The sequence below is a fragment of the Wasmannia auropunctata genome, unplaced genomic scaffold, assembly GCF_000956235.1.
Source record: "Wasmannia auropunctata unplaced genomic scaffold, wasmannia.A_1.0 LD335047.1, whole genome shotgun sequence".
Taxonomy (NCBI): Eukaryota; Metazoa; Arthropoda; class Insecta; order Hymenoptera; family Formicidae; genus Wasmannia; species Wasmannia auropunctata.
Window position 1 is genome coordinate 717,095 of NW_012027843.1, and position 24,141 is coordinate 741,235.

General features: G+C 43.5%; 1 protein-coding gene and 1 long non-coding RNA gene across 4 annotated transcripts in view; one reads left to right on the forward strand and one right to left on the reverse strand.

The window, feature by feature from the left end:
- The window catches only part of LOC105457798 (uncharacterized protein KIAA1522-like), a 209,557-nt gene that overhangs the window by 140,827 nt on the left and 44,589 nt on the right, over positions 1-24,141 (forward strand). For all 3 annotated transcript variants that reach the window (XM_011702671.1, XM_011702672.1, XM_011702673.1), the window contains 2 exons: positions 20,264-20,499; positions 23,213-23,439. In XM_011702671.1, the coding sequence (XP_011700973.1) occupies positions 20,264-20,499; positions 23,213-23,439 (463 nt within the window). The remainder of the gene's footprint in view (positions 1-20,263; positions 20,500-23,212; positions 23,440-24,141) is intronic.
- On the reverse strand, positions 9,848-12,322 carry LOC105457797. Its single transcript, XR_975453.1, has 2 exons — positions 11,032-12,322; positions 9,848-10,741 (listed from the first exon to the last, which is right to left on the reverse strand). It is a non-coding gene; the product is annotated as an uncharacterized LOC105457797 (long non-coding RNA).

The window sequence follows — 24,141 nt, forward strand, 5'->3', positions numbered from 1 at the left end:
TTAATAAATTGTAAATAGCTCTGTCCCGCAAAAGCAGCCACAAAGTGTTCGTAAGGTTTACGTAAGCTATATTATATAATAGCACAGCGTGGTATATCAGTAACTCTGATCCCCGCGGGCAAATAAAACGCGCGGTCGTAGCGAATAACAAGCGAAAAGAAGAGAAACGTCACCAACCGAGCCACCGGCGGATCACCTTCGTCGCATATACCAGAACGCCGCGCGGCAGTTTCGCCGTGGCTGTTAGATTGCACAACGCAATCTCCGGCCGTGGAGTCGTCGTCACCTTCCTTGGTGACACGTCACCTCTGACTTTTGCACCGCGACGTGCCGTCTCGCCGAGGAGGCAGCCATACGTGCTCGGCGCGTATCACCGCGCGTTTCTCGAAACGGTCTAATCTGCACACTGCTTCGTATCTGTTAGCGCGGCGGGCACGTATCTCTTTCACTGAAACTTTTTCGTCTAAGATACACGAAGAGATAGACCTCGTTACGTCTCTCCTCTTTTGACTCGCGGAAGCGAAGAAACGACGTTTATACGTATACCATATATACATTGTCAGGTGTGTTTCTACAAACAACAGAAAGATATCAACAACTAGTACAGTTCAGGAAAGATTGTGGCCTATTTCTTCTCTATCGCTGCACTTAGCTTTTGCTAATAATACTTATTTTTAGTATTCCTTTGTACAAGTTGAAATTTTCATTTCTAGCTTTCTCAGGAGTTTTTCTTGGCAGTCAGGGCCAAAAGGTCTTGTTTAGATATTGATCGGTATAGCAATGACGTCTTAGCTTTCTTTTGTTAAAAATCCCAACAATTGGAGCGCAGAATGTATTTTTTTTTACACTTTTCACAATATTAAAAATTGACTTAATTGATAGGAAAAACACCGTTGCTTGAAACCATCTTACCGGGATACATTTGAATAACAGTAATTTTGATACAGACGCGCTCGCAGATCTGATAACAAACAACAAGCATACGTATTGTGATGTAAACTGACAGTACGTAAGCTTTCACATGGAATTATTCTCCGCGCGATTTCCTTATAAACGGATCAACTAGGCTTGACCTTTGGCCATAATTACACGGAGGTCAAAGCTTTAATGGCTTGGCCTACGCAATTGTTCTCGAGAATGCAGCGTGCGTAAATAAGCAACGACTCGACCCTGACGCAGACAGCCTCTTGTTCGGTGACCATGCGTTTGGTCCAGCATGGTTCATAGACCAACGACCGTGACGCTCACTTAAAGCTTACCCGCACGTATTCCTCGATAGAGCTCCGTGTTCTTTTTGTAAAATGCAAATTCTCGTACGAGGGAGAGGCCATGATGTGTGAACAGGATTGCACGTGCAAGGAGCCTTGCAAAGTGTATTTTGGCGAAGATGCTTTTGTGTACGGAAAAATAGACATCTCACTTAAAACTATAAATTCTTTTGCTCGTGCAATTATTATATTGACGTTAATAATTTAATAATTTTAAATTAAATTTCAAAGATATTTGATACATGGATTTTAGATATAAACACATCGTGACACAATATCATAAAATTCTATCAATTGTCATTAATATATTTACAGAAAAATATGAATCAATGTTTTCAATCTCTCATTTATATGTATTCATTTAATAAGACATTCTATTTATACAAATTTTTTAATTTTAATTTTTAACATATAATTTTTATAATACCATTAATTGTGGAGGAATGTTTTCGCTACCATAATTTTTTCAGATACGCGTAATTATATACTATCAGACGTGACGTTATTATAGTGCATATAGGCTGCCAATAGCCGCATTTGAACACAGCAATCAATGCGCATTGGTCGAATAATTCACAAGTGAATATGCCGATCTCTATCTTATTCATGAATGCACGTCAGACTTTTATTTTTTATCGCCTTAGGCACGGGCGTCTCCCGCACTCCTTCTCGCCGATTCTCAGACTTTCGTTTTGATCGGTATCGGTTTTGCAAAAGCGTCTAAATGTATTCACCGTCTTCGTCAAAAGAAGACTGTCTAAGATTGCCTTTTTAATGTTATTGAAATGTGGAGAGGTGCAGGCATAGAGAAATGTATCAGTATATTTCGTATCTCAAAAATATAAACATGAAAGTAATCTCATTGTCAGTCCATGTAATATATCTATGGTATAGTGTGTTATTTCAGTATTATTTTATTCAAAACCAATATATTTTTATATTTGAAGTGCAGCTTTTATCATAGGTCGAACGAAGCTTTATAAACTTATTTTTAAAATGTTTAATTTTTTGTGTAATTAATTGTCACTTAATTTCAAGTTATTATGCAAGTTTTTTAGTAATAATATAGCACCATTGCTAAGTTGCCAAGAAAGAAATTGCATTTTTATCGAACGAGATCGGGAAAGATATGTGAGAGAATGACATTGGATGAATGCATATTGTATTGGGGAACAAGTAGATGTGTGAATGTGTGTGTATGTGTTTGTGTATGAAAAGGGGAAGATATCTCGTGCGGGAATTGTCGTAAATGTCTTCATCCGTAAGATATGAGGAACCGTGGGCGTCCGTAAGCGCACGGATCTTCACGTGAACGTTGCTTTCGGATATGTTAACTTCGTAGAAAGAGTGGGTGAAGGCGGCATAGAGACAATAGGCATCCCGCACTCGAGATACGCCAAGACAAAATTCGACGAAATGGTCGAGTTTCCTTGCAAAATTCCTGAATGTTTCTGAAACAAGCCACTCCTCTCGAACATCGCATTCGAATGTGTCAATCTCTATAAAAGGAACCGAGTTAAGGACGAAGTGTAAAGAGCGCGGATAAGTTTCAACCTGTCGATTCTGCGATTCTCTAAATTGAATTGGCGGATCGGAAAGAAACGAGAAAGATACGTCCGAACAGTGGTCTTGTCTTGCGACTTGTAAACCCGCGATGTAAAGTTATCTATACATGAAGAATTATATATGTCGTTTTCCATATCTCATCTAAAATATATACTTTGTTGGCTTTTGATATTCTCACAGACGTGTAACATCGATATCGAACGATGGTGACGTTATTCCGGTTTGAATCAATTCTTCTAAGTTTGACATTTCGACATTTAGTTAGCCAGCTACGGTCTGTCGTGAGACGCGATTGCGTGTCACGATACCGCTCAAAAATCGCGTAAATTTCTCGCGTACGATTCACCACATCAGACAATCCGGCTTTTCTCCGCGAGACACAGGCACATGGCTGACTGGCTGGCTGTCTGTCTGGTTTACCGCCTTCCAGTCGTATTCCTGAAGCGGTGAAATTCCAACGAGGGGTTCGGAGCTTAGAGTTCCACGTTGCGTGTTGGCGTTGCACGTGGGTTGGGCACCACGTTGAGCCCTCAGCACAATGATATATCCTGGGCCGCGTATACGGGAATAGGTCGAGACCCCAGTGTGTCAGAGGTGAAGCCGCACCCTGCATTGTGTCCTGCCCACGTGACCGTCGTACAAGTCGTCATTCGTGTCAGCGTGCATCTGCTCCGTATAGAGCCGAAAATTTAGATCCCAAAGCCGGGAAACATACATCGCACGTATAATTACGATTTCATAATTATAATTATAATTGATATTGAATAATAATTCTCACGATTAAGCTTTAACTTTTCAAACGGACTCATTCTACTATTTCACTCGATACAATTTGGATTAAGTTATATTGTAATAATATATTGCTAGAAACGGGTCACGAGAAGTTCAAAAGGTGGTGCACGCCTATTAATCAGTGACAAGATACTAATTCGACCGAATCATAAATAAATATATCATTCGATTTAACGGATATACTGGCTTAATTATCGTGGATTATTGATTAATTCGATCACCGTGTCAGAAGCGGGGCTACACCCTGTATTGTATCGCCTACGCAATCTCTCGTACTTGGCCTGAATAAATATATCGTTTCAAGTATCGCGCCGTTCGTAAAGGTCACGACTTATGTTACCATTTTCCGTATCTATCTATTGTTGCGTGGTTGTAAAGACGTATCATTAGTCACAAAGCAAAGTCAATCGCACGGTTTTTCAAGTTATTTCAGTTAACTTCGCTTTTTTGCGCGCATAACTACCTGATGTTATAATACGTAAGAGATTCTCGTTGTGTCGTTAATATCGATCTCATTAAATAAAGAAACAGATTGAATCCTTTTACTCTTTATTGATTTTTTTTTACAAGCTGCAGTATCGGTATTTTTATTTGAGGCGGAATAAATGATCACGATCGAGCGATACAACTTCTATATACGTTTTGTTTCGTAAATCAGGAAATATATATATTTTTTAATGTTTTGCGGGTGAAAACTACAAACGTTATATTAAGCAACTTGTATTATTTTTGTTTCAGGTAAGCAGAATGTTTTGCGTGGAGATACGAGAGACACGCTGAGCGCGGAGAGAACCGCTCGAGCGCTCGCTCTTCTCGTGGAAATCGTGCCCAAGGTACATATACTCGCCACGATCCGATCGCAACGACGAAGTTCGGTGATGTACGTCGATAGCCGTATTTCTGTCTCGAATTACTGCATTTGTCGGCCGCGTACCCCGAGGAATTCTCACACTTTGGTGCGCCTCGATCGCGAGGAAATCTAAAATGAAGCCCCGTCCGCTGAAAGTGCAACGCCTAAAGACACGTAGGTTGAGAGATTTATAGAAGCGTTGACCTTTCGCGCTTTAACGTGACTGTTCTGCGTTTTTTTTTCCAATGAAGACCCCCTCCCCCTTCCCCCCGTCTTTTACGTAAAACTTGACGTCGAAATATTCCACGGTGATTAATTCGATGATCTATATGGATTAATAATTCAGCCGTGGCTTTCAAGAATATTATGCGAATAAGAGAAGGATAGAGAGCATATAATTGCAGATAAGAACGCGGTGAATGAATAAAACAAATAAAACTTCGAAAAATCGAGGCGCATTAAATATTACGATCGGTAGCACACGATAATCACCCTAATTGTGAGGGATTTGTGGCTAAAGGGATCGATATATCAATGATAAATTGCGCGAGGCGGCCGCTTTCAATCGCGCTTCCCTGTTATACAGTTGTTCCATAACATTTGACATGTTCGGCCGCAACGCTAATTACCACATCTGCGACGTGAGCCAATTACGTCGAGCAATACGAGCCACGCCAACGTATCATTAATATCGCGTTTCAGTGTATTCCGTCGTTCACCCAGTCTCGTTACGAGTCGCGGACCAGGGGGATCGACAACGAGATCGATCGGAGAGCCGCGGCACGTTCATCCCGATCGTCAGAATTTATTGAAGTGCTAACCTTTCGTGTTTTCATCATTCAACTCTCTCTCTCTCTTTCTATCTCGTTCTTTCTCTCTCGCTGTTTCTCTTCTCGACCAGCTCGACTCTCATTACGAGGCACCACGTTACTCTTTTTTTTTTATTTTTTCTATTCTCCCTCATTTTGTGTTAGCGACTCTTTTAAAACGGCAATTACTTCTAATAACTCGCGAAAAAGTGTTCCGATTCGTGTAATCTGCGACGCTGCACCAAATTTGCGAGAGAGTTACACGATAAACTCTCAAAATAGCGAATTTCAACAGAATTTAACAGAATTTTTTTTCGTGAATATCAATGGTTAAAAATAGACAGAACTAGCTGTTGAAACATCCTCACTTTTGTATTCGCGTACAACAAAGTAATACGACAAAATTCTATAAAATCTTAGTTTCTGGTACTTCTTACGTTTAGAAAATACTGTTTCTGCAATTAAGTTCTCAATTTCAATTGTTTGTGATAACAAAGTCGAGGAAACGGAGACGTCAGTGCCACCCTATACAACGACACTTCCCAGGTTCACGATAAAGATGTAAATCTTCATGTAAGCGAGGAAAGGTACGAATGCAACAGCGGCCACTATTAATTCATGCATGCATTGTTACGTGTCAAGGCACGCGGTATTCGTCGGCAGATCATCGTGACGAGATAAGCGAGCGAAAATGTTTCTTCTCTCGATCGGTAGCTTCTTCTCGCAAAGTCACAGAGGACAAAGATAGTAGAAAAGTAGCGAATAGAATATGGTTGCACGACGAAGAGTCTTTTTCGCATCAGAAAGATCGTTTGTATGGAAGAGATGTAATATTAATTTCTTTAACTTTTAGTAGACTCGTTAATCTTCCAAAAAAAATCAGCAAAATTTAGAAAATTTTACTTTTTCATTGAAAAAACTAAAAAAAAGGACATGTCGAAATTCTCTGAACGTCTACGATTTTGGACTGAACATTGTGACTTAGAAGTGAAAATAATTAATGTCTTCTATTTACTATAACGCTTCCTTATTAATAATCTTTTGTCCGAATTTTGTTTATGTATCTGCTCAATGAACGCTTTGAGCGATAATCGCATCTCTTTCTCTGCGACCTCTAATGCTTGCGTCCGCGTCCTGGCAATAAATTTCACGTCGTTGGGCCTTGGAACGCGGTTAACGCGGCTCGATGCACCGATACAATGGACGAATCGGCAAATCTCTCGTTACGGCCGAGAGTTGTGCATACGAAGGCCGACGATTTGTCGCGTAATGCGCGATATCAACGATCTCGAGGTCGCGATCACCGTGACCGCCGCGTCAGACACGCGGTAACATATGTCTGCCTTCCAGTGAGAATTTAATTGCTCGGGCTTTCATTTGCCTAATGCCGCATCCGCAGATTCTCGACGATTTTTCTTGCCCGCATGGAGGGAGAATCCGTATTACGTAACCGCTCTTCGTCTTTTCTGTCTCTTGTGTCGACTAACGATTTCTGTAAGTAATTACTTAAAGACGTTTTTTGTGTGTATTTTATATTGGATCTATTTATTGCTGGTTTCATTGGCATTAAGTACGTTGTATGTATTTGAACGGAGTGCCGGCACATTCCGATGGGTATCATCTCTTAGATATCGAAACGTGACCACGCTAGTATTAGATACCTGTATCTGATGAAGCGTCTTTGCTGTATTTATAATGAGACGACTTGCGTCATTGCAGTAATTAAAAATAATATTGATGATTGTATCGCGTTGAAATTCGCCGATTAACGGGTTTCTTATCGAGCATCCGCTTCACTGCGGACATACGATCGTTCGATGGAGAAATTCGCGATAAGACAAGAAGTTTTCTTAAGCAGCTTGCATGGATGACTTTTTGTTTAGATTAAAACTGTATTATTTCGAAAATAATCTAGTATTATAAATTGATTTCTAAATATTGTGTTTATCTCTTACACGAAATCCCGATAGGCAGAGAAAATTAATTCCATATCATTTAAATAATCTATTAACGGTGGCCGTTTCTTTCGATTTAGCTCGTAATTACGAGTTTACCTATCAATTCTTCTCGTATCGTGAAAAAGATGGAGAGCTCTCTCCACGTGTATGACGGGGGGACAGGGGGTAAAAGTGAGAGGTCGCTGGAATTCGAGAACTTATTGGCTAGTCTCGCGCACTTAAGCTTTTATTTGTCCGACCCTCGTAATAGAAAACAAGCGCCGAGACGATGGTTCTGATTTTCCTCGGCATCGTTACCTGGATCACGCACACGGTGCCGAAGGCGCAGAAGTTCATTAGCGAAGTATAATCTGGTCTCTCGACACATTCCTCGCCCGGCCGACCTTTGGACCTCTCTTCTCTCCCCGGGGTCAGGGAGAATTTCGAGACCCGGCCCCAGGTAACTTTTGTACCGGGTGTATCCGAAATCTTACGAAAGAAACCAGTCTTTCCACTTTACTACGCGTGATTTATTTTACGAACCGACGCCCGTGTGATTTCGACACAGTAAATCGATTTAGTCGCTTCTGCAGTTATCTACACGCCCACGCGTCACAGGAGCACTCAGTGTTTGCAAACCTTCTTTTTCTGCTTTGTACGGCGCATATAGGCCTCAATTAATCAAATTGAGTCTCGGACGTGTGACAAGCATATTGACGAAAAGGCAGTATGGAACATTATGTTATAAACTTTCAAAAGAATAATTTTTTAAATAAAAATCTTGTGTTTTTGCATTTAATGCAGAAATAATAATGAAACAGGTTACATTCGTTATTACAAAGAATTTATAATTTCTATTATATATATGGCATATGGAAGAAGTTTATTCGAGGGTGGAACAACCGGCCCTTAAAACTATAGAAATTAGTTCTTTAAAATACGAATATGAATGTAACATGTTTCTCTGATTTCTGCATTAAATATTGACACAAGATTTTTATTGAAGGGAGATTTCTCTCAAAAGATCGTTATAATATAATGTTTCATACCTTGAACCTAAGTCTCCAAGGTACAGAAAACCGACGCGCAGCTCTCACGCCACGATCGCCACTCGAATAAACTCTGTGGTAATGTGATAATTAATCCAATGGATAAATATATAATATTATATTACACAATGTTTATCCGAAGATGAAACAACCGACCTCAAAAACAAGATTTTAAAAACTGTGGTAACGCTGTTGGAAATGCTGTTTGTTATAGAAGTCGTGTAACCGCGAAATATGATTTTTTTTCTGTTGCGATAAATTACTAAATTAATTTATCCGAAGGTGAAACAACCGGTCCTATGGAATGCCAAAATGGCAGGAAAAGAAATTCGTACTTCGCGTTATATACGAAGTTCTGTAATAGCACTGCCGTTATCAACAGCTTTTAAAACGTAATCACGAGATCTTGTCTTTGAGTTTCGCGCAATTTAGCTGGCCGTTGAGAAGCTTAACGACCTCGGTGATACGATAAGTCAGCTAATTTACGTTTGCCGATGATATGGCCTGTGGGTGGCCCGTCGTTCTACGATGGCGTCGCGCACCGTACCTACATCTTCTCCCGTTCCCCTCTTCTTTTGTCCCCGTTTGAGAAGCGAACGTACTCTCGACATGCTCGCGATTAATTAGCTAGGCTATGATATCGCCGAACAAAATTATAATCGATCGGATCGGTCACGCTTTTCGGGATGTGGCCACGAGCCGGGAGATTTTCTTAGACGAGAAGAGCGATGTCCCTTCGCAAAATATACGTGACATTTCACAATCAATGCAGATGAATTCTTTTTTTTTTTTTCGGAAAAGAGCATACCCTTCTATCGCAAGTTCAATAAAACATTAATTACAGCAGATCTAAAAGTCGCGAATGAGAATTGTAAAATCACAAAGGGAACCGGTATTCAACTGCCGTTACGTATTTTGTCTATGGCTATGGCGTATTATGGCTTCGTTAAGAGCCCCTTTAAGGCGATATCCCAACCTCTCCTTCATGCTACGGGATAAAAATCCCGGGACGTGAAAGACACACGTTGTACCGTTCGGCTTTATTTATTCTCGCGCACGTAGATAAAAGCTCTCGCGGAGGGCTGAGGCTGGCGCGCGATCGCGCTTGCGCTCGCGAGGTCGCCGCATCAATTGTGATCGAAGCGCGCCGCGCGCGAACGCTGACGAAGCGAAATGTATACTCGATGGCGACGCGAAATACGCGCGATCCGCGGCGAGGTGGCCGCAAGTGTATGACCGTCGGGAGTTATCCAGGGTCACATAACCGTTTTCTGATGACACTCGGTGAGTAATACATCACTCGAAATGATGCGTGCTGACGAGCACACACACGCGGGCAGCGCTTTGCCGCCGCTCTCTATATAAGGATCATCCACTCGCGCGTATCATTAACTTTGCAGAGGTCGCAGGTCCTTCGGCGACGTTCACCGACGTTCGTATGGCGGAGAGCGCGCAGCGTTTTCCCGTGTCAACTAGGAATTTATACGCGCAATATATTCAGCCTGTAATCAGCGATCGCGCAGATGCGAATTTATAACAAGGATGCAAGAAAAGGACGAGGAAACGCATTCTCACATACGTAAAAAGCTTGGCTCTCTTTTATTAACAATAGTTTATACATTTTTAACGTGTTCTGCGCGAGAGCGTAAAGAATTTTCTCGTTTTTATAATTAGAAATTACGTATACGCGATACCTCCTGTTTGAAATTAACGGTTACAGAGAGATTTATCTGCTCTCTTAACAAAGATATGTAGAAAAAATTTTTCCACATACAAGGTATTCAAGACCTCGTTGTTTAGTAGAGTCCGCGGATATCTCTCGCGTTTCTGCACGAGAGAGAAAACGGGAGTTAGAGATGACGGAGAAGGACACCGGATAGAATCAGGTACGTGGGTCGGGCAGAGGCCAGGCTCAGACCGCGACGAGTCACCTGCGGTGTGACCGATGCGAGCCGTCAGCGAACGCGCTCGCTATCATCTCACCGAGTCCCTGGCCTTCTTCGTCATCGTGCCTAATGCTAACTGCTTGCTCGGTAGGGTACAGTCCTCCGCAAAAGTCTCCGGACTCTCGTCGAGGCATCGTGTCGTAAAACTGCAGCCTCTCTGCAATATCAAAGGACGATGATTGTACGAGGGTTATGTTAACGGTATATCAATGAATACAATGCGCTTAAAAATGCATTGATTTATTCCGCAGCAGCATCTTGTTTTGCGAAACTACTGCGTTTTTGTCGTGGGACTTAACAATGAAGTGATTTAGACTCTCCATGCGCGGATGCGCCTCGCGCGTTTCCTCAAGTTTTTGTCCACGGTGATGTTATATACGCGAAAGAATCGCCCGTGCTAATTGCCGTTCGTACGGCAGTAGTCAAGCTCGCTGCTATCCGCCGGCAACCTGTTGAGCTTCATTGTCGAGATGTTCCGTTCTTCCAGTCACCTGCGCCACGTGGCAATTAGCGGCATGTATATACTGCGGATGGGAGAAGAAAAATCAAACTGATGATGCTGCGGGAGCGCGTTAATTAACGGTCATAATCGCTCGCGATATAGGGGGACGATTATCACCGCTAGATTCGCGCTTTCCGTCCCATCGCGTAGCCAACTTTGACTCCGTAGCCTCTACAAATCGATTGCATTTAACCGTTTATCCTTCGTAGTCTCATTACGGACTCCACTCCTCCGTAATATTTTCCTTCTGCGTTTATCAAAACACTTCTTAGCGCGGAATAATGGCAATTTAATAGCCTTGTTATTTGTTACCTATCTATTTGTCAATAACTTCTCGCGTTAATTCCCCGTATGTGCCTCGTCGTTCATCCGCCATATGGCGAGATGCCATCTCCACGAGCGAAAATGGAAAGCGCGATAGGGAACTCGTTTATCGATGCTACGGCAAGTTATGCGCGAGGCTCGACCTTTGATCGAGTAAAGTACCCGCTTCCAGTCCGTCGCTTCTTTTCTTGTTCTTCTATCGTCACGCTCTGACCTTCTCGGTGACTTCGCAGGTGAGATAATCCAACACTAATCGCTCATCGCGCGCGTGGTTGTCTTGTGTTTCATCTCTGCGCGCGACCTGTCCCGTCTGCCTTTCGAAAACACTCGTTTTAATTGTTCGTATCTTATCGCGTATAGGCGTATCGACGTTAATCGATTCTCAGAATAATAAATCCACGATATATATAAACTGTTAAAAATAATATAAAGAATACATTGTTATCTTTTCGTTTTTGCATCCTCACAATATTCTTTTTGCATCTTTCACAATTTCTTTCGCGAAAAATTTGAATTCTGACGTAGAGATTCTTTTTTTACATTTGATTTTTGTACAACGTAGCGAGACACGCAAAAGTTAACAGCAGCGCGAGTTGTCGCAACCGAGATGACTCGTGGTCAGCACTCGACCTTTGGTCGGCTTACGTACCCGACTTCTTCCTTCCTTCGTTTATCCTTCCTTCGTCCGCGCGTGCTTCCTTCTCTCTTTGCCTTCCTCCCACATCTTTCGCGACCGACCCGACGCGACGACTCGCTCGCTCACTCACTCACTCGCTCGCTCGCACGCGCGAGAGAGTCGTTCGCGCTAATCGCACCTCACGCACAAGGCGACGAGGTCACGGCGCTCTTTGTTTGTCATCCGCCCGCAACCTGCTTCGCTCTCTTGTTAAACGTACGTGTCCGGGAAGAAAAAAGACAGAGAACTACGGAGAGAAACGGTGCCAGGACGTACGACTCGATGCGATGGAAGGTTTCCATCACGTATTGGACATGTAAATTCGATTTATCGCGCGAACATTCTCCTCGTCCCGAGAGAAAAACTAAGCAATCTTCTTTGCACGTATGAATATTTTCATTTTTTTTATGTATGAAATAACATACATTCACACAATGAGGTTTTGATTTGTGTGAATTTTATTTACATTATTTATTAAGAAAATCACGATGTTTCGCATTAAGTTCCGTAAAAATCGTACTATTTGATTTATCATCTTGGAAGTATCATCGATCTCATCCAACAAAAATTACACGAGTTACGCCCACCTTTTGTGATGAAGTTGTAGATAAAAAGAAATAAAGAATTTAAAAGGGGAAATTTAAAAAGGGAAAATATTTTGTAAGATTTAAAGAGAAAATTTTCTTCCGAAAGGAATGAGTGACGATCGAATATGCATGCGAGTGCGTTTTAAGAAATGCACGGCTTTAGAGAGAAGGCCGATTGAGGAACGCCGAATGAGGAACGGTGGAACAAAGTTCATGACAACGGGGACGACGGCGGCGACGGTGAAGCTGAAGAGGTGTCCGAGAGGACTCGGTGGAATGACCCCGCGGATCGTATTGTAAGCGCGTACGTGTCCCTCGCGGAGGGTAACATATGCGTGATGGCCTGCGAAAGCTACGTCACGCAGGAACGCACCTTGACTCCCTCTCTCTCTCTCTCTCTCTTTCTCTTCTTTCTTCCTGTCCCTCTTGCCCCTTTCTCGGTGTGTGCTCTCTTCTCGAGTCCCTCTGTCTTTCTTGCTCCCATAGGGGTACGGAGGTCACCGCTCGCCCGTTGCCACCGGCGGAACAAGCGGCGAACCGCAGGAAGAATATCTTCTTCTTGTACCCCGAGCCTTTGGGTCCTCGTCGGGCGCTCCGACTTCGAAGGAAACGCGAGAACCAGATAGAAATTCAACGAATCGCGGGGAAGCATCGGCGCGATCTGGTTCTCTTTATATTCTTCATACTTTTTAACGACTGGTATAAGAAGAGTTTTTTCGCGAACATAAAATTTAATGGTATGAACCCCGAAGCAATGAGAGTCGCGATCTCATAAATCGATATCTTCCTTTTTAAGTCATCGAATATATGTAAAATGTGAAGGAAATCGTAAGGATTTTAATTATTTTAGTAAAAAAATTTAAAGAGATTACGCGTGTGGATTGAATCCAAATTGAGAGTTACGAATATAAAATATATCCAGTTTTCAAGGAACATCACTCTACTCTATTAATATAAATTAATAAGCATACATCCATCTGCCATCATCTCAATACAGTCCTTCGCGGCCAAGCGGCGTAGTGTCGTGCAACCTGACCTGCTTGCAGGTGCGCGACCCTGACGGACGTACAGTGTCACCATCGCCGCGATGTCTTGGCGAGCGACCATAAAAGACCGTGCACCGAGCATCCAGGGGGACGAGGGGAGAGGGGACGTATAGGCGGATCGTAAAAACAGAAGATAAAAGGTGCAGCGTAATACGTGCGCGTACGTGACTCTCTGTGGAAATCCGTATTGAAAATTTTCTGGTTGTGAAATAAGCGTTTGCACACGCCGACAAATAGAAATGACGTATATACATATGTGCAAATACTGATGACTCCCTCAGGAAGTTATTAAAGGAAACACGCATACAATTTAGCACATGCTAACAGAACAGGAAATTATTCCGCGAAAATCTAACACTCATCACTTTTCGAGAGAATTTTCCATGGGCGAAGCAAAAGGAAAGAAGTAAATGACAGGAAGGCGTAGGACGACGAGAGGCTAAGAGGGACGCGGACCTATAAATCACGTCTTGGCGTAGTACACGTGAAAACAGAGCTGACTGTAGGAGAGGATGAAGAAGAGTCTGAAAAGCGGCGTATGGATCCTCTCTCTCTCTCTCTCTCTCTCCCGACGTTGCAGTCAGCGAATAACCCCCGACAAATACAACGGGAGCTAATTAGTTGCAGGAATGCGTCGGCGCGCGGGCAACGCGTTCCTACGTAAAGTCGAACACGCGGTGTGACTCCTAATAAGACGCAATCGTATCGACGTCACGCGACCTTCGGGCCGTGCCATGGCGAGTCCAGCGCCTATTGCTGGTCTCTCGGCCGTTGCTGGTGCCGTTGCTACTTATGTACGTTGCTGGTTATAAATCGCCACGGCGTTCTCCCGCTCGCCCCCGAGCCACGTCGGCTAATAAACGCTTGCGCCTCACGTGAACGCCATTGTGTTTCGCGAGAGGCCTCCCACTTGAAACAGCTGTTTCGACCATTCTCCGCACGACCAAGGTTACGCATCGAAGGGACAAAGACGGTTTCACTAGAAACGGCCGCGGCCGTTATCGATCGACAGGCTCGACGAACGAGAGGAAAAGTTCTCTCACACCTACGGTAGAAGAATCTATTTTTTACGATCCTTGTATGCATCTCTCTCTCTCCCCCGTGCTTAAGACACATATATATGTACATATATGTATGTGCATCGTATAGAAATAAAATTCGGCATTTGAATTAACGATATCGATTGTCGTCGGGCATTGCCAAACGGTTGAACGATCGACGCGTCTCGAATTTCACGCGCGTCACGTATAACTAAGAGACTTGCGTCTCTGTCCTTGGTTACATATCACACCGCAAGATCCAATTCCGCGTGATAGCGTCGCGGCGAGCACGTCTCTTCCCTTCGAGTACCTTCCACGAAGGTGCCATCGCTCATCATGTGATATCCGGAGGCACCCTCGCGTAACCGCCAACGAGATCGCGCGCGGCGGCGACGGCGGCGTGCGCGGTATACGCGTGTACGCGTAGGTGTATACGCACTACGCACGCGTGCACAGCACACACGGGGTCGCGTGCATAGACGGAGCGAGAAGCGTGTGCGGCGCGGTCGCTACTACATTATGCATTAGTCATGATTACAAAGTAAGTGGCGAGCTCGTAGCGCGTCTGCAGTAATGACGGCGTATTTGCGGTGCTTATGATTTTCCACTTGAAATGGGCATAACCCGCTTTAATGGCGCGCAAGACGGCCCTCCCGGTCGCGCATAACTTACGGCGGGTTTACAGCGGCCGGAGAGGAGATCCAGCAACGACCCGCGTGGTTGCTGACGGCGTTGATCGTGTTAACGCCGCGACAGTAATCTCTTCCTGCCTCTTGGTCTCTCGCGCGCGCCGCGCCGCGCCGGTCCGGCCTTTAAAGGTCGTCATGGACGGCGGGTATTATCCTTGTGTCGCAGTATACGCAATTAATTGTGGAGGACCGTCTCACACAACACAATCAAAAATAGCCCTTTTATTCAAAGTTTTTTAAAGGTACTCACCTAATTTATTTTCTCAATCAGATCAATTTGATAATTTATTATTTTATTTTTAGGAAATTATTTCTTTTTTGGGGGGGCATGATGTATTCAATATCATTTTTTTTATCTACTTTTTATTGGAATAATATGAGAAAAAAAAAAGATATTTGCGATCGCTCCTAAAGTTTTTGATTAATAGCTATTTACTTTGAAATTACTACACTTAAGATATCGCATCATGTAACCGGTCCAGTTAGTCACAACTGCGAATGTAGAAAAGTTACGATCCAGTAAAAGGGCAATAATAGATACGATAGTGATCGCGTTAACGGTGCTTCGCTTTGGTACTTTTGGCCTCTGTTTGAGCCACCACTTGCAATCTTTAAAGACCGTTGAAGTCAATTACAATTATCGTTATCTACTACTACAAGCAATAACCAGACGACAATAAATTGTTGTGGTAAACCAGTGATTATTAATTACAACACGGTTCCAGTAACGGGCAATATGTCACATACGTTACAAACTTGTATCATAAGCTTTTCAGAAGAATGATAAAATCGTTTTTTCTGAAATAATTTTTATTGCATTTTGTTATCATAAAACATAAATGTTCGTAAAAATTGGATAATATTGGATATTATTAATTTACTTTGCACGTATTTTGTTAGAGGCAGAAAAAACATGAAAAATCAAAGCACTTTTTTTTATTTCGCAAGCGAGATGAGATCGCTCTCGCGGCACTATTGAAATCGCTTGACTCAGCAAGATTGCCAGGATCCCGGAGATGATTTGCGCGCGTGGCGGAAAAATAGAATCATCTTTCATTCAGCAGCTCACTATGCGAGGTCGCGGGAGAAAAGTCGGGCGTATGAAAAAGGAGAGGTAAATACAAAAAGGACGAGATTCCTCGCTGCGGTAGCTCGTAATGACGGGCTGCGCGCCGCGCGACGCGTAGAACCGGGTTTGATCGTTCATTAAGCGTCGGGCCGACCCCGGATGCGGACGTATGGCGGTCCGTACGACGTGCGTACGCGCGTACACTTCACGCATGTGCACACGCGGAGACCCGCTCGCTTCGCTCCGACAAAGTGAATGTGAACTCACTCGGCCAGCCTTGCCGAGGCCGGGTGCGAGTGGAAGAAACGACGCGTATGCGCCCGCATCCGGCATTCGGCGGGGCCGATCGAAAAGCCGTGAGACTTGATCTATCGTTGTTACGGTAATAAAAGGAAAAGAGCGTGAAGGGGAAAGTTGAGCAGCGTCGTGAGTAACGGATGCAGTGCTAAATTCTTTAATCTGATTGTGCGATATTATCCGTGTAATTGAGTGTAACGCAACGCTCTCCTCGTCACAAACAGTCATTTTTACAATATTTGATCAATAATATGTCGATATACAATATAGCAATTTCACGTGCGTTTAGATTTTACCGATCGATAGTTTAGTACATTACCGCCAGTTAGTTTTTCCGTTCGCATTTTAACTTTTCCGTATCGAACGCGCGTTATTTCGCACGTGTTCACGTGTATGAGAACTCGCGCCGATGGATCTGGATAGGTCACTCCTCGAAACAATACGTCGGTGCGGAAGCATCCCATTGTTGTTTTTCCGCTGTGTCAGGAAATGGATGCTGAATCGAACCCGATATCGCGCGGCGTGTTATGCAACTTTCCCGGTCCGCTTCTAATCTCGCCCGCGGGATCGTGGAAAAATTCCCAGCTCGCGGTGAAATTTCTTAAAGTCTTAACGCGGGAATAATTAACAACGACCCGACGGAGAGGCCCGCCGCCGCGGCTTTATTCCCGTCGCGCGGCGGCACTTCGTACGCGACCTCGAAGGTCAATTCGTTTTAGTCGCGGTCGCGCCGGATAATTTATGACTGTGCTGTACGCGATTACTATGAGTTCCTGGTGTCCCATCTCGATGTCTTCCGATGGCTTTCTTTCTCGCGGAAACCTGTCTCACCCGGGAACGAAATAGTTAACCAGGCAGCTTCTCGCTAAAACCGGTAAATTACACATGTGTCCCGAGATACGCGATATATTGGATGAAATCACAGAGGCAAGCTACTGTTTTTGTGCGGCTAGGCAGCGCGAGTTGTCATCGTGTTTTCTTTCCCACGCGCATTCTCCATGCGCATTTTATACTTTCTATTTCCTGCTAATTGTACGTTGCGTTGGGTTAAAAAAACTGACGTGATGAATGAAAACAAAGAGAAGTTTTGAATTTTGTCTGGTATTTTTTAGCTTGCAAATCGCTATCACTTTATCAGCGAGACATCAAAGTGGAGGTCTCACGGTGCAGGCCTCGCACTTTCGTTGCACCGGCAAACACGCAGCCTCGAAGCGCGGACCTCACGAGGCGGGTGTGTCACGGGAGATACGTGCGCTGCACGTTAGTTCGTTTTAACACGTCGTTACGATATTTCACACTCGGACCTTGCACAGTTCTCAGTATTCACCGTAGGTATTTCGCTGCTGTTAACCTCCCTCATTTGCGTGCAACAAAATTTTCTGCGAACTTTTCAGGGCGCATCATTTATTTGCAAACTACTCAGCTGTAAAATTTTTAGATGATAAATACGGGGGTGCGATAATTTAGAAACATATTGTCGCTAAAGAAATGAAAGAAACATTAATTCGAACCCTTTTCGAAATAGTTTCTTATTTATCTTCTAAACTCGCATTTGAGAATTTAAGTAAACTTGGCTTGATTCTGATTTTTGCAGAAAATGCTTATTGCATTAATAATCTTATTATATCGTTTTATAATATATTTATATTTTCTTCTGACAAAATTGTGCGGCATTGCCTCTGTCTCTCAGTTCGAGTCTTAACTAATTCCGCAAGTGCAGCTGCACATCATTTTTGCACGACTGTGTAAACGTCGTCAAGTCGAAGTTAGACGACAAAATGCGGACGATCTTTAAACAATGGCTCCCTGCCTTGGAAGTTCCTGAAGTGTCATTACGATGTTTGTCGTACGTGTCATCGAAGCGCTACTGCCAACATAAAATTCGCCAAAAAAAGAACGTGAGAAAATGTGGGGAAAAAATCTTGTTACGCGGAACGCGGTGATTGTAGAATCGTTTATCAAGAGGTAAATGTTGAAACAATACTCAGAATACGATGACTCCTTATTCGTATTAAACAGAAATTTATATTCAAGGAATTCGAAATTCATGTTTCACAGCACGTTATAATTTCAACAACTTTATTAAGCTGTAATTATTATGCTTTTCATCGATGTGTATTTTATACATTACCTCCACTTTATACTGTGTAATTAATGGGATACTATAAAATTTTTAGCAGTCCACAAATCATTGATTCGACGACATTCATGGAAATTCGTTGAAAATTAATTAAGTTATATTCCGGAAACCTCTAGTCGAACGTATCGTTGTACCGTTCTCGTTAGTTGCTAATTCGTCACGAAACGATGCTGTACAATGTTTGTTGCCCACATACTTTCCAATTTTATAACTATTTGGACGTCGTTTATGGCGAGGTGCGTCGAAAGCATCTTTGAACACCTTACCTCTCGGATGGGGCGATGGTTTTCCTACTAGCAAACAGTGCCTAATGGAATTTTTATGGGCAGCTGTAAATATTTTAACTCTAAATAATGAAGACATTTGGCAGTGAGTGTCATAGAAGTGGCTTTTACGATCGCTACCCTGGGCCCGTATTCCGCTCAACGCCGCTGGAGCCGCTTCTACAACCGGATTGTAGGATATAGCCCGATAGCAGCCGAGCGGTGCCTGTCGGAGGTGCTAACTCCGCGCATTATAAAAATGATCGCAAGTGTCCGTTTGCTTACTTCCGATGCCGTTGGTTTTACTACGGGGACATTTGTGTGTGGGTACGATTAACACTTGTTCTTCGTTATTGTGGATAGTATCCGGGAAAAATCTGACAAGTCATCACTGAAAGCCTCTTATATCTTTACTATGGAAGACGATAAAAGTTATTAATTATTTAAGAAATATTTGTTACGGAACAATTGTTGATTGACGATAATGCCGCGTTGAAATTATGATCGCGTACAAGAGATTGTACGCAACAAGGAGATTTGTTGCAACGTTGAATACCGACGCACAAAATGTCGCGTGAAAAAAAAACCTACAAAGAAACACGAAGTTCTCGTATCTCTTCCGGCACCGTTGCTGACACCGTTGCTGGCACCGTCGTTGCATTAATCGCGGCCGATCGTATCGGCCGGTAAATTCGGCGGTACGGACGAGTTACTGCCTCCATAAAATTCCAGGCGTTTAACGATGACAAGAATTTATTGGATATGTTAGGTAGTCATCGTGGACAGTGACCCCCTCGATTCTCCCGTCGCGTTCGGTCCTCCTCGTTCTCTCCGCGCCTTTACGCCGCTTTTCGATCGCTCCTCGTCTCTGATCAAGGCAAAAGATAATGGCGCCAGGACGAGGCCATTTATTGAGCGTAAATCTCCCGTGCCAGTGGCTAGCGCCGCCACCGTGTGCAATCGCATCCTATACGATTATCCCTCTCTTTCTCTTAACGTATTTCATTCTAAATTCCCAGTGTCGAAAGACGCCGTTTACACGGCGCGACGTTAAGGAAGCTTTACGACGCGTAGCGCGAGGACCGCCGCGCCGCGTCGTTACGAAACTCGAGCCATGGGAGGGAGGGGACGAATGCGGTTGAAATACGGCGAATTTATCTTCTCGTCAAAAGTCCGAATTTGGAGTTGAGTGTCTTCTGCCAGGGTCGTCGCTCTGATCCGTTTGAAATCTTTTAATAGCTTCAACCCGCGTCTTATATCTTGGAAATATGTGGCTTAATCTTTAGCGTATAACTTGATAAGACCGCGAGCGGGATGAGAAACATGTTAGAGAACCAGAAAATTTGCGCGCTCTTAATACCCTTTAAAGACGGACCGAAATTTAATATATATCCCCTCGTGTTTCGTTTCCAGGTGAGGTGTCGGGCGAGAACGTGTCCGCGGGCACGGGACCACGTGGTGGCGACCGTGGTGAGGCGGCGGATTTAGGTACGCACACGGAAAACAACGACGGGGCCACCCTGGCAGCAAACACAGCGGTCGACGCCAGGGGGGGAAGCCCTCAGGGCACCCATCTGTCCGGTGCGGCAACCCCCAGACCTCCACGGGGTAGGAGGCGACAGAACCAGAATGGCCTCGACACTACCCAAGTAAGCCGAAGCTCTCTTATATTAAAAAAATTGCAGTGTAATTAATACATCTAATATCTATACTTCGAATCGAAGTACCTGCTCCTTCGTCTCTGATTACCCACTTTCGAAAAAGTCCACGACGGAATTAAATTTTGACACGGTACACAAAACTTCTACGCACGTAGGCAAACACGATGTTCGTCTTACTGTATTGACGTAGCGTGCCTGAACGTCGTCCGGAATTTTTATTTAGTCTTTTCTTTTTTTTTTTTTTCCTTTCGTCGAGAAGGACGCGAGTTGCCGCGAGGACGCGAGATTTGTCGTACAAATTTTTCGAGAGAGACCCGGCTTGGCTTCTTCCGTGAAGTGGAGTGTTTGAGCGTTCGCGTACCACTTCGGGACACGTGCGCTAGTCTCTCTCGGGAGAGATATCCTCGACGAGAGAGTCCATCGCTCCTGTAGCTCGAGCGGTAGCTCCGTACACGTGTACACGGAGAGTCCCGTTCAAAGCTAACCATGCAGCAACTATGTCAACCGCGTCGAAAGCCGCAGTGTCATCCTGCTGTTGACATCCGTCGACCCGCAGGACGCTTCTGTAAACGGCTTGGCCGAAAAAAGAAAGAGAAAAAAAGAGACATCTTTGATGGCTGCTTAGCAATGCTTAGAGCCGCGATGGTAAAAAATTGATCAGCATCGGCAAAAAGAATAGTCGGTCCATGACGCGCGAGAATTTCTCGTATCTCACGTCCGCAGGCTGTACGAACAAGGAAGGTCTCCGAAGAATAGTAACAACAACTCGAGAAATTAATCCCCCGTGCGGTGCGGCGAGCTTTATCCTGACTTATTAACTTTCGGGCATTGGTAATCCACTGGAATCGAATTGAGAGAGTCGATGAATTCTTATTTAAGAATAGAAGAAGATTAGTCTTTCTCGCTTAGAATTATTCAGAAAAAAAATCGAGAAGGGAGGGATATTCGAAACATTTTTACAATACGAAAAACTGTTATTATGTATTTTATATAATTCAATTTTTTTTATTAAGAGATACTCTTTTTTTTTTAATAACACTGTGAAGGAAATGAACGTTAAGATTTCATTTTAGAAGCTTACAAAATATTTATGCGGAAACCGTATGTTAATTATTTGTAACGGCTTATATAGCTTAATCTTATTCTACGACGTATGTTTTATGCAGCCACTGCCATCGAGTGGAGATTAATTGCATCGAAAGGGAACGATCGGTTTTAATTTCGTAGCTCTTTTGCTCGCGCAGCTGTCACGCCTTCGTGTATTTTCTCTATCGAAACCTGGTCGCGCGTATCGGTCGCGCCGAGCGAGACCCATTCGAAATGTAGGTGTATATATACGGGATCGTGCCCGCGCCGTGAGCCTGAAGCGGTCCCTTGTCAGGAAGAGGTCTGGAGGCGAGAAAGAGATTTACCGTGGCCTCTGCCGCGGTCTCCGGACTGCGCTCTCGGGAACCCTATTCTACGCCAATCGACTCTCGTTCTTCTTGGTGTCACGGCGCGCTCTCTCGCCGCCGCGCCGCGCCGCGCCGAGCGAAGAGGAGTCAACTCTTACGCCACGCGTTGCCTTCATTACCATATCTCAGATGCAATCTGTTCCCGGGAATTAATGCAGCCGGGATATTTCCTGCCACCACGAATCTCGCCCGTGCGAGACTTATCGTGCGCCACTAGTTGTCGATAAGCGTCCTTCACAGTCGAAGGCGTGGTCCATCGTTGATATCTGTCCCGCGGAGGTTGGAACAATTTTTTGCGTATGCAAATGAAGCTCGTTTATTAGTGCTAAATAGTCGCTCTGAGCACAGTAAATCGAGCGTAATACAATAGATAAAAAAAATACAATAGACATGATGTCTCATTGTAACTAACAATAATAATTATTACAATAACAATGATCTGTCTCGTCTCAGTGCCTCATTATTCAGTGTCGCGTTGCTTCTATTATTTTTAATTATTTGAAATTAACATTTGCTGCGTGTGTAATTAATATGGAAAAGTCACTTGTGCCATTTTTTGATTGATCAATTATTACGTCTAAATGCTCCTTTTCAAACATGTAAAGCAATATTTTTACGAAAAATGATGTTGAGAAGAGGCTGAGGCGTTTCTTTTTTTTTTTAAGATACATTGTTTCTGTGCTGCGGCCTTCAACATTCAAACATGAAGCACGGCGGTAATAAAGATAGTAAAATTATTGTTACCGTGGATAAGATGAAATGAGTAATTCGCAAACGTACCGATGACAACTTTACGCGAGGACACTTAACACAGTTTCAAATATTAATTCTGCTTGTCGTCTACGTATATATGTGAACAAAACAATTGTTCCAAAATTTAATAGAATTTAATTTGAACAGAAAATTAATGAAAATTGATGGAGCGGGATTATTTATGATAAAAGATAATAAAATATTTTTTGACATATTTTTAATAATAATAAAATAATACCGATCTAATTTTTAAAGTGAGTGCACTTAATAGAAAAAAGCTTGCATATGAAAGTATTATATTAATTTATCCTTTCTAGCGTTAAATGAAATAATGTTAAACGTACTTTTATCGCACCACTCCCGTAATTAATACCTCCGTTTATCCTCGTTCTTTTTACTGCCGGTTAATCGCTCCGCATTCTCCTCCTTATTACTGCATCCGGTTGCGCGCGGTGAGGTCTTGCTTAAAGAAGGGCAATCCTATCACGTTACAGGTTAAAACGGAACGACTCACGCCTGACAACAACTCGACGTCGTCGAGGAGCGTGACGCCTTCTTCGTCGAGTCACCCGGGGACGCCGCCAAATGCTACGCCTTTGGGGGGACCCGAGGGTCCACCGGCACCCCATCATCTTAAGCACATGGAACAGATGATGGGGCGAAACTATAGTGATTTCATGAGGAGTCTCGCCGCCAAGTACAACAACGCCAACCCTAACGAGTACGTCCATCCCCATTTTGTCGATCACTTCCGATTACACGCGGCAAAGTTATAATCCCCGCGTAAATGGGCCGCGGGGTTAACATAACGGAGAAACGCACGTTACAGCATTAACATCACTTTTGATTTTCTTTTTAAATAAATCGTACATTGACGTGCCAATTAAAAATTGACGTGCAGATACTGCTCATTCATTACTGTCGTATCGATCCCGTGTCATGAAATTTGTCTTAATGTCTTGTATGATTAAGGAAAGATTTTGCAAATGTCTTCGAGTATTTTTCGTCGGGACGTGACATGCGAGTATATTGACTTTCGTCGATCGACGAGCGCCGCGAGACGTTGTAAAAGAATTAAGACTTGAAGGCTGCAAATAGATGATTCGTGTGATTAAGATTCGTAAAACGCGGAGAGAGTACTCGAAGGACTTAACGTACTCTCGCGTGAAACCGGTTGTCGCGTCGTGCGTTGACTTTTAACTTTGTACCTTCTGGCACATGGTTGAAAACAGATCAGATGACTATTTAATTGCTCAGTTAAGTGCTGAGCGCACAGATCTCTTGGCAATGCGATCCTCGATATATGAAGAAGACAGTTCGACTTTTTAATTCACCGCATGTCTATTTGCACCCTGTTACATTTAATCGACATCTTGATAATCCGTTGAATCTTAAAATAGAAGATCAATTTAGCTATCTTCTC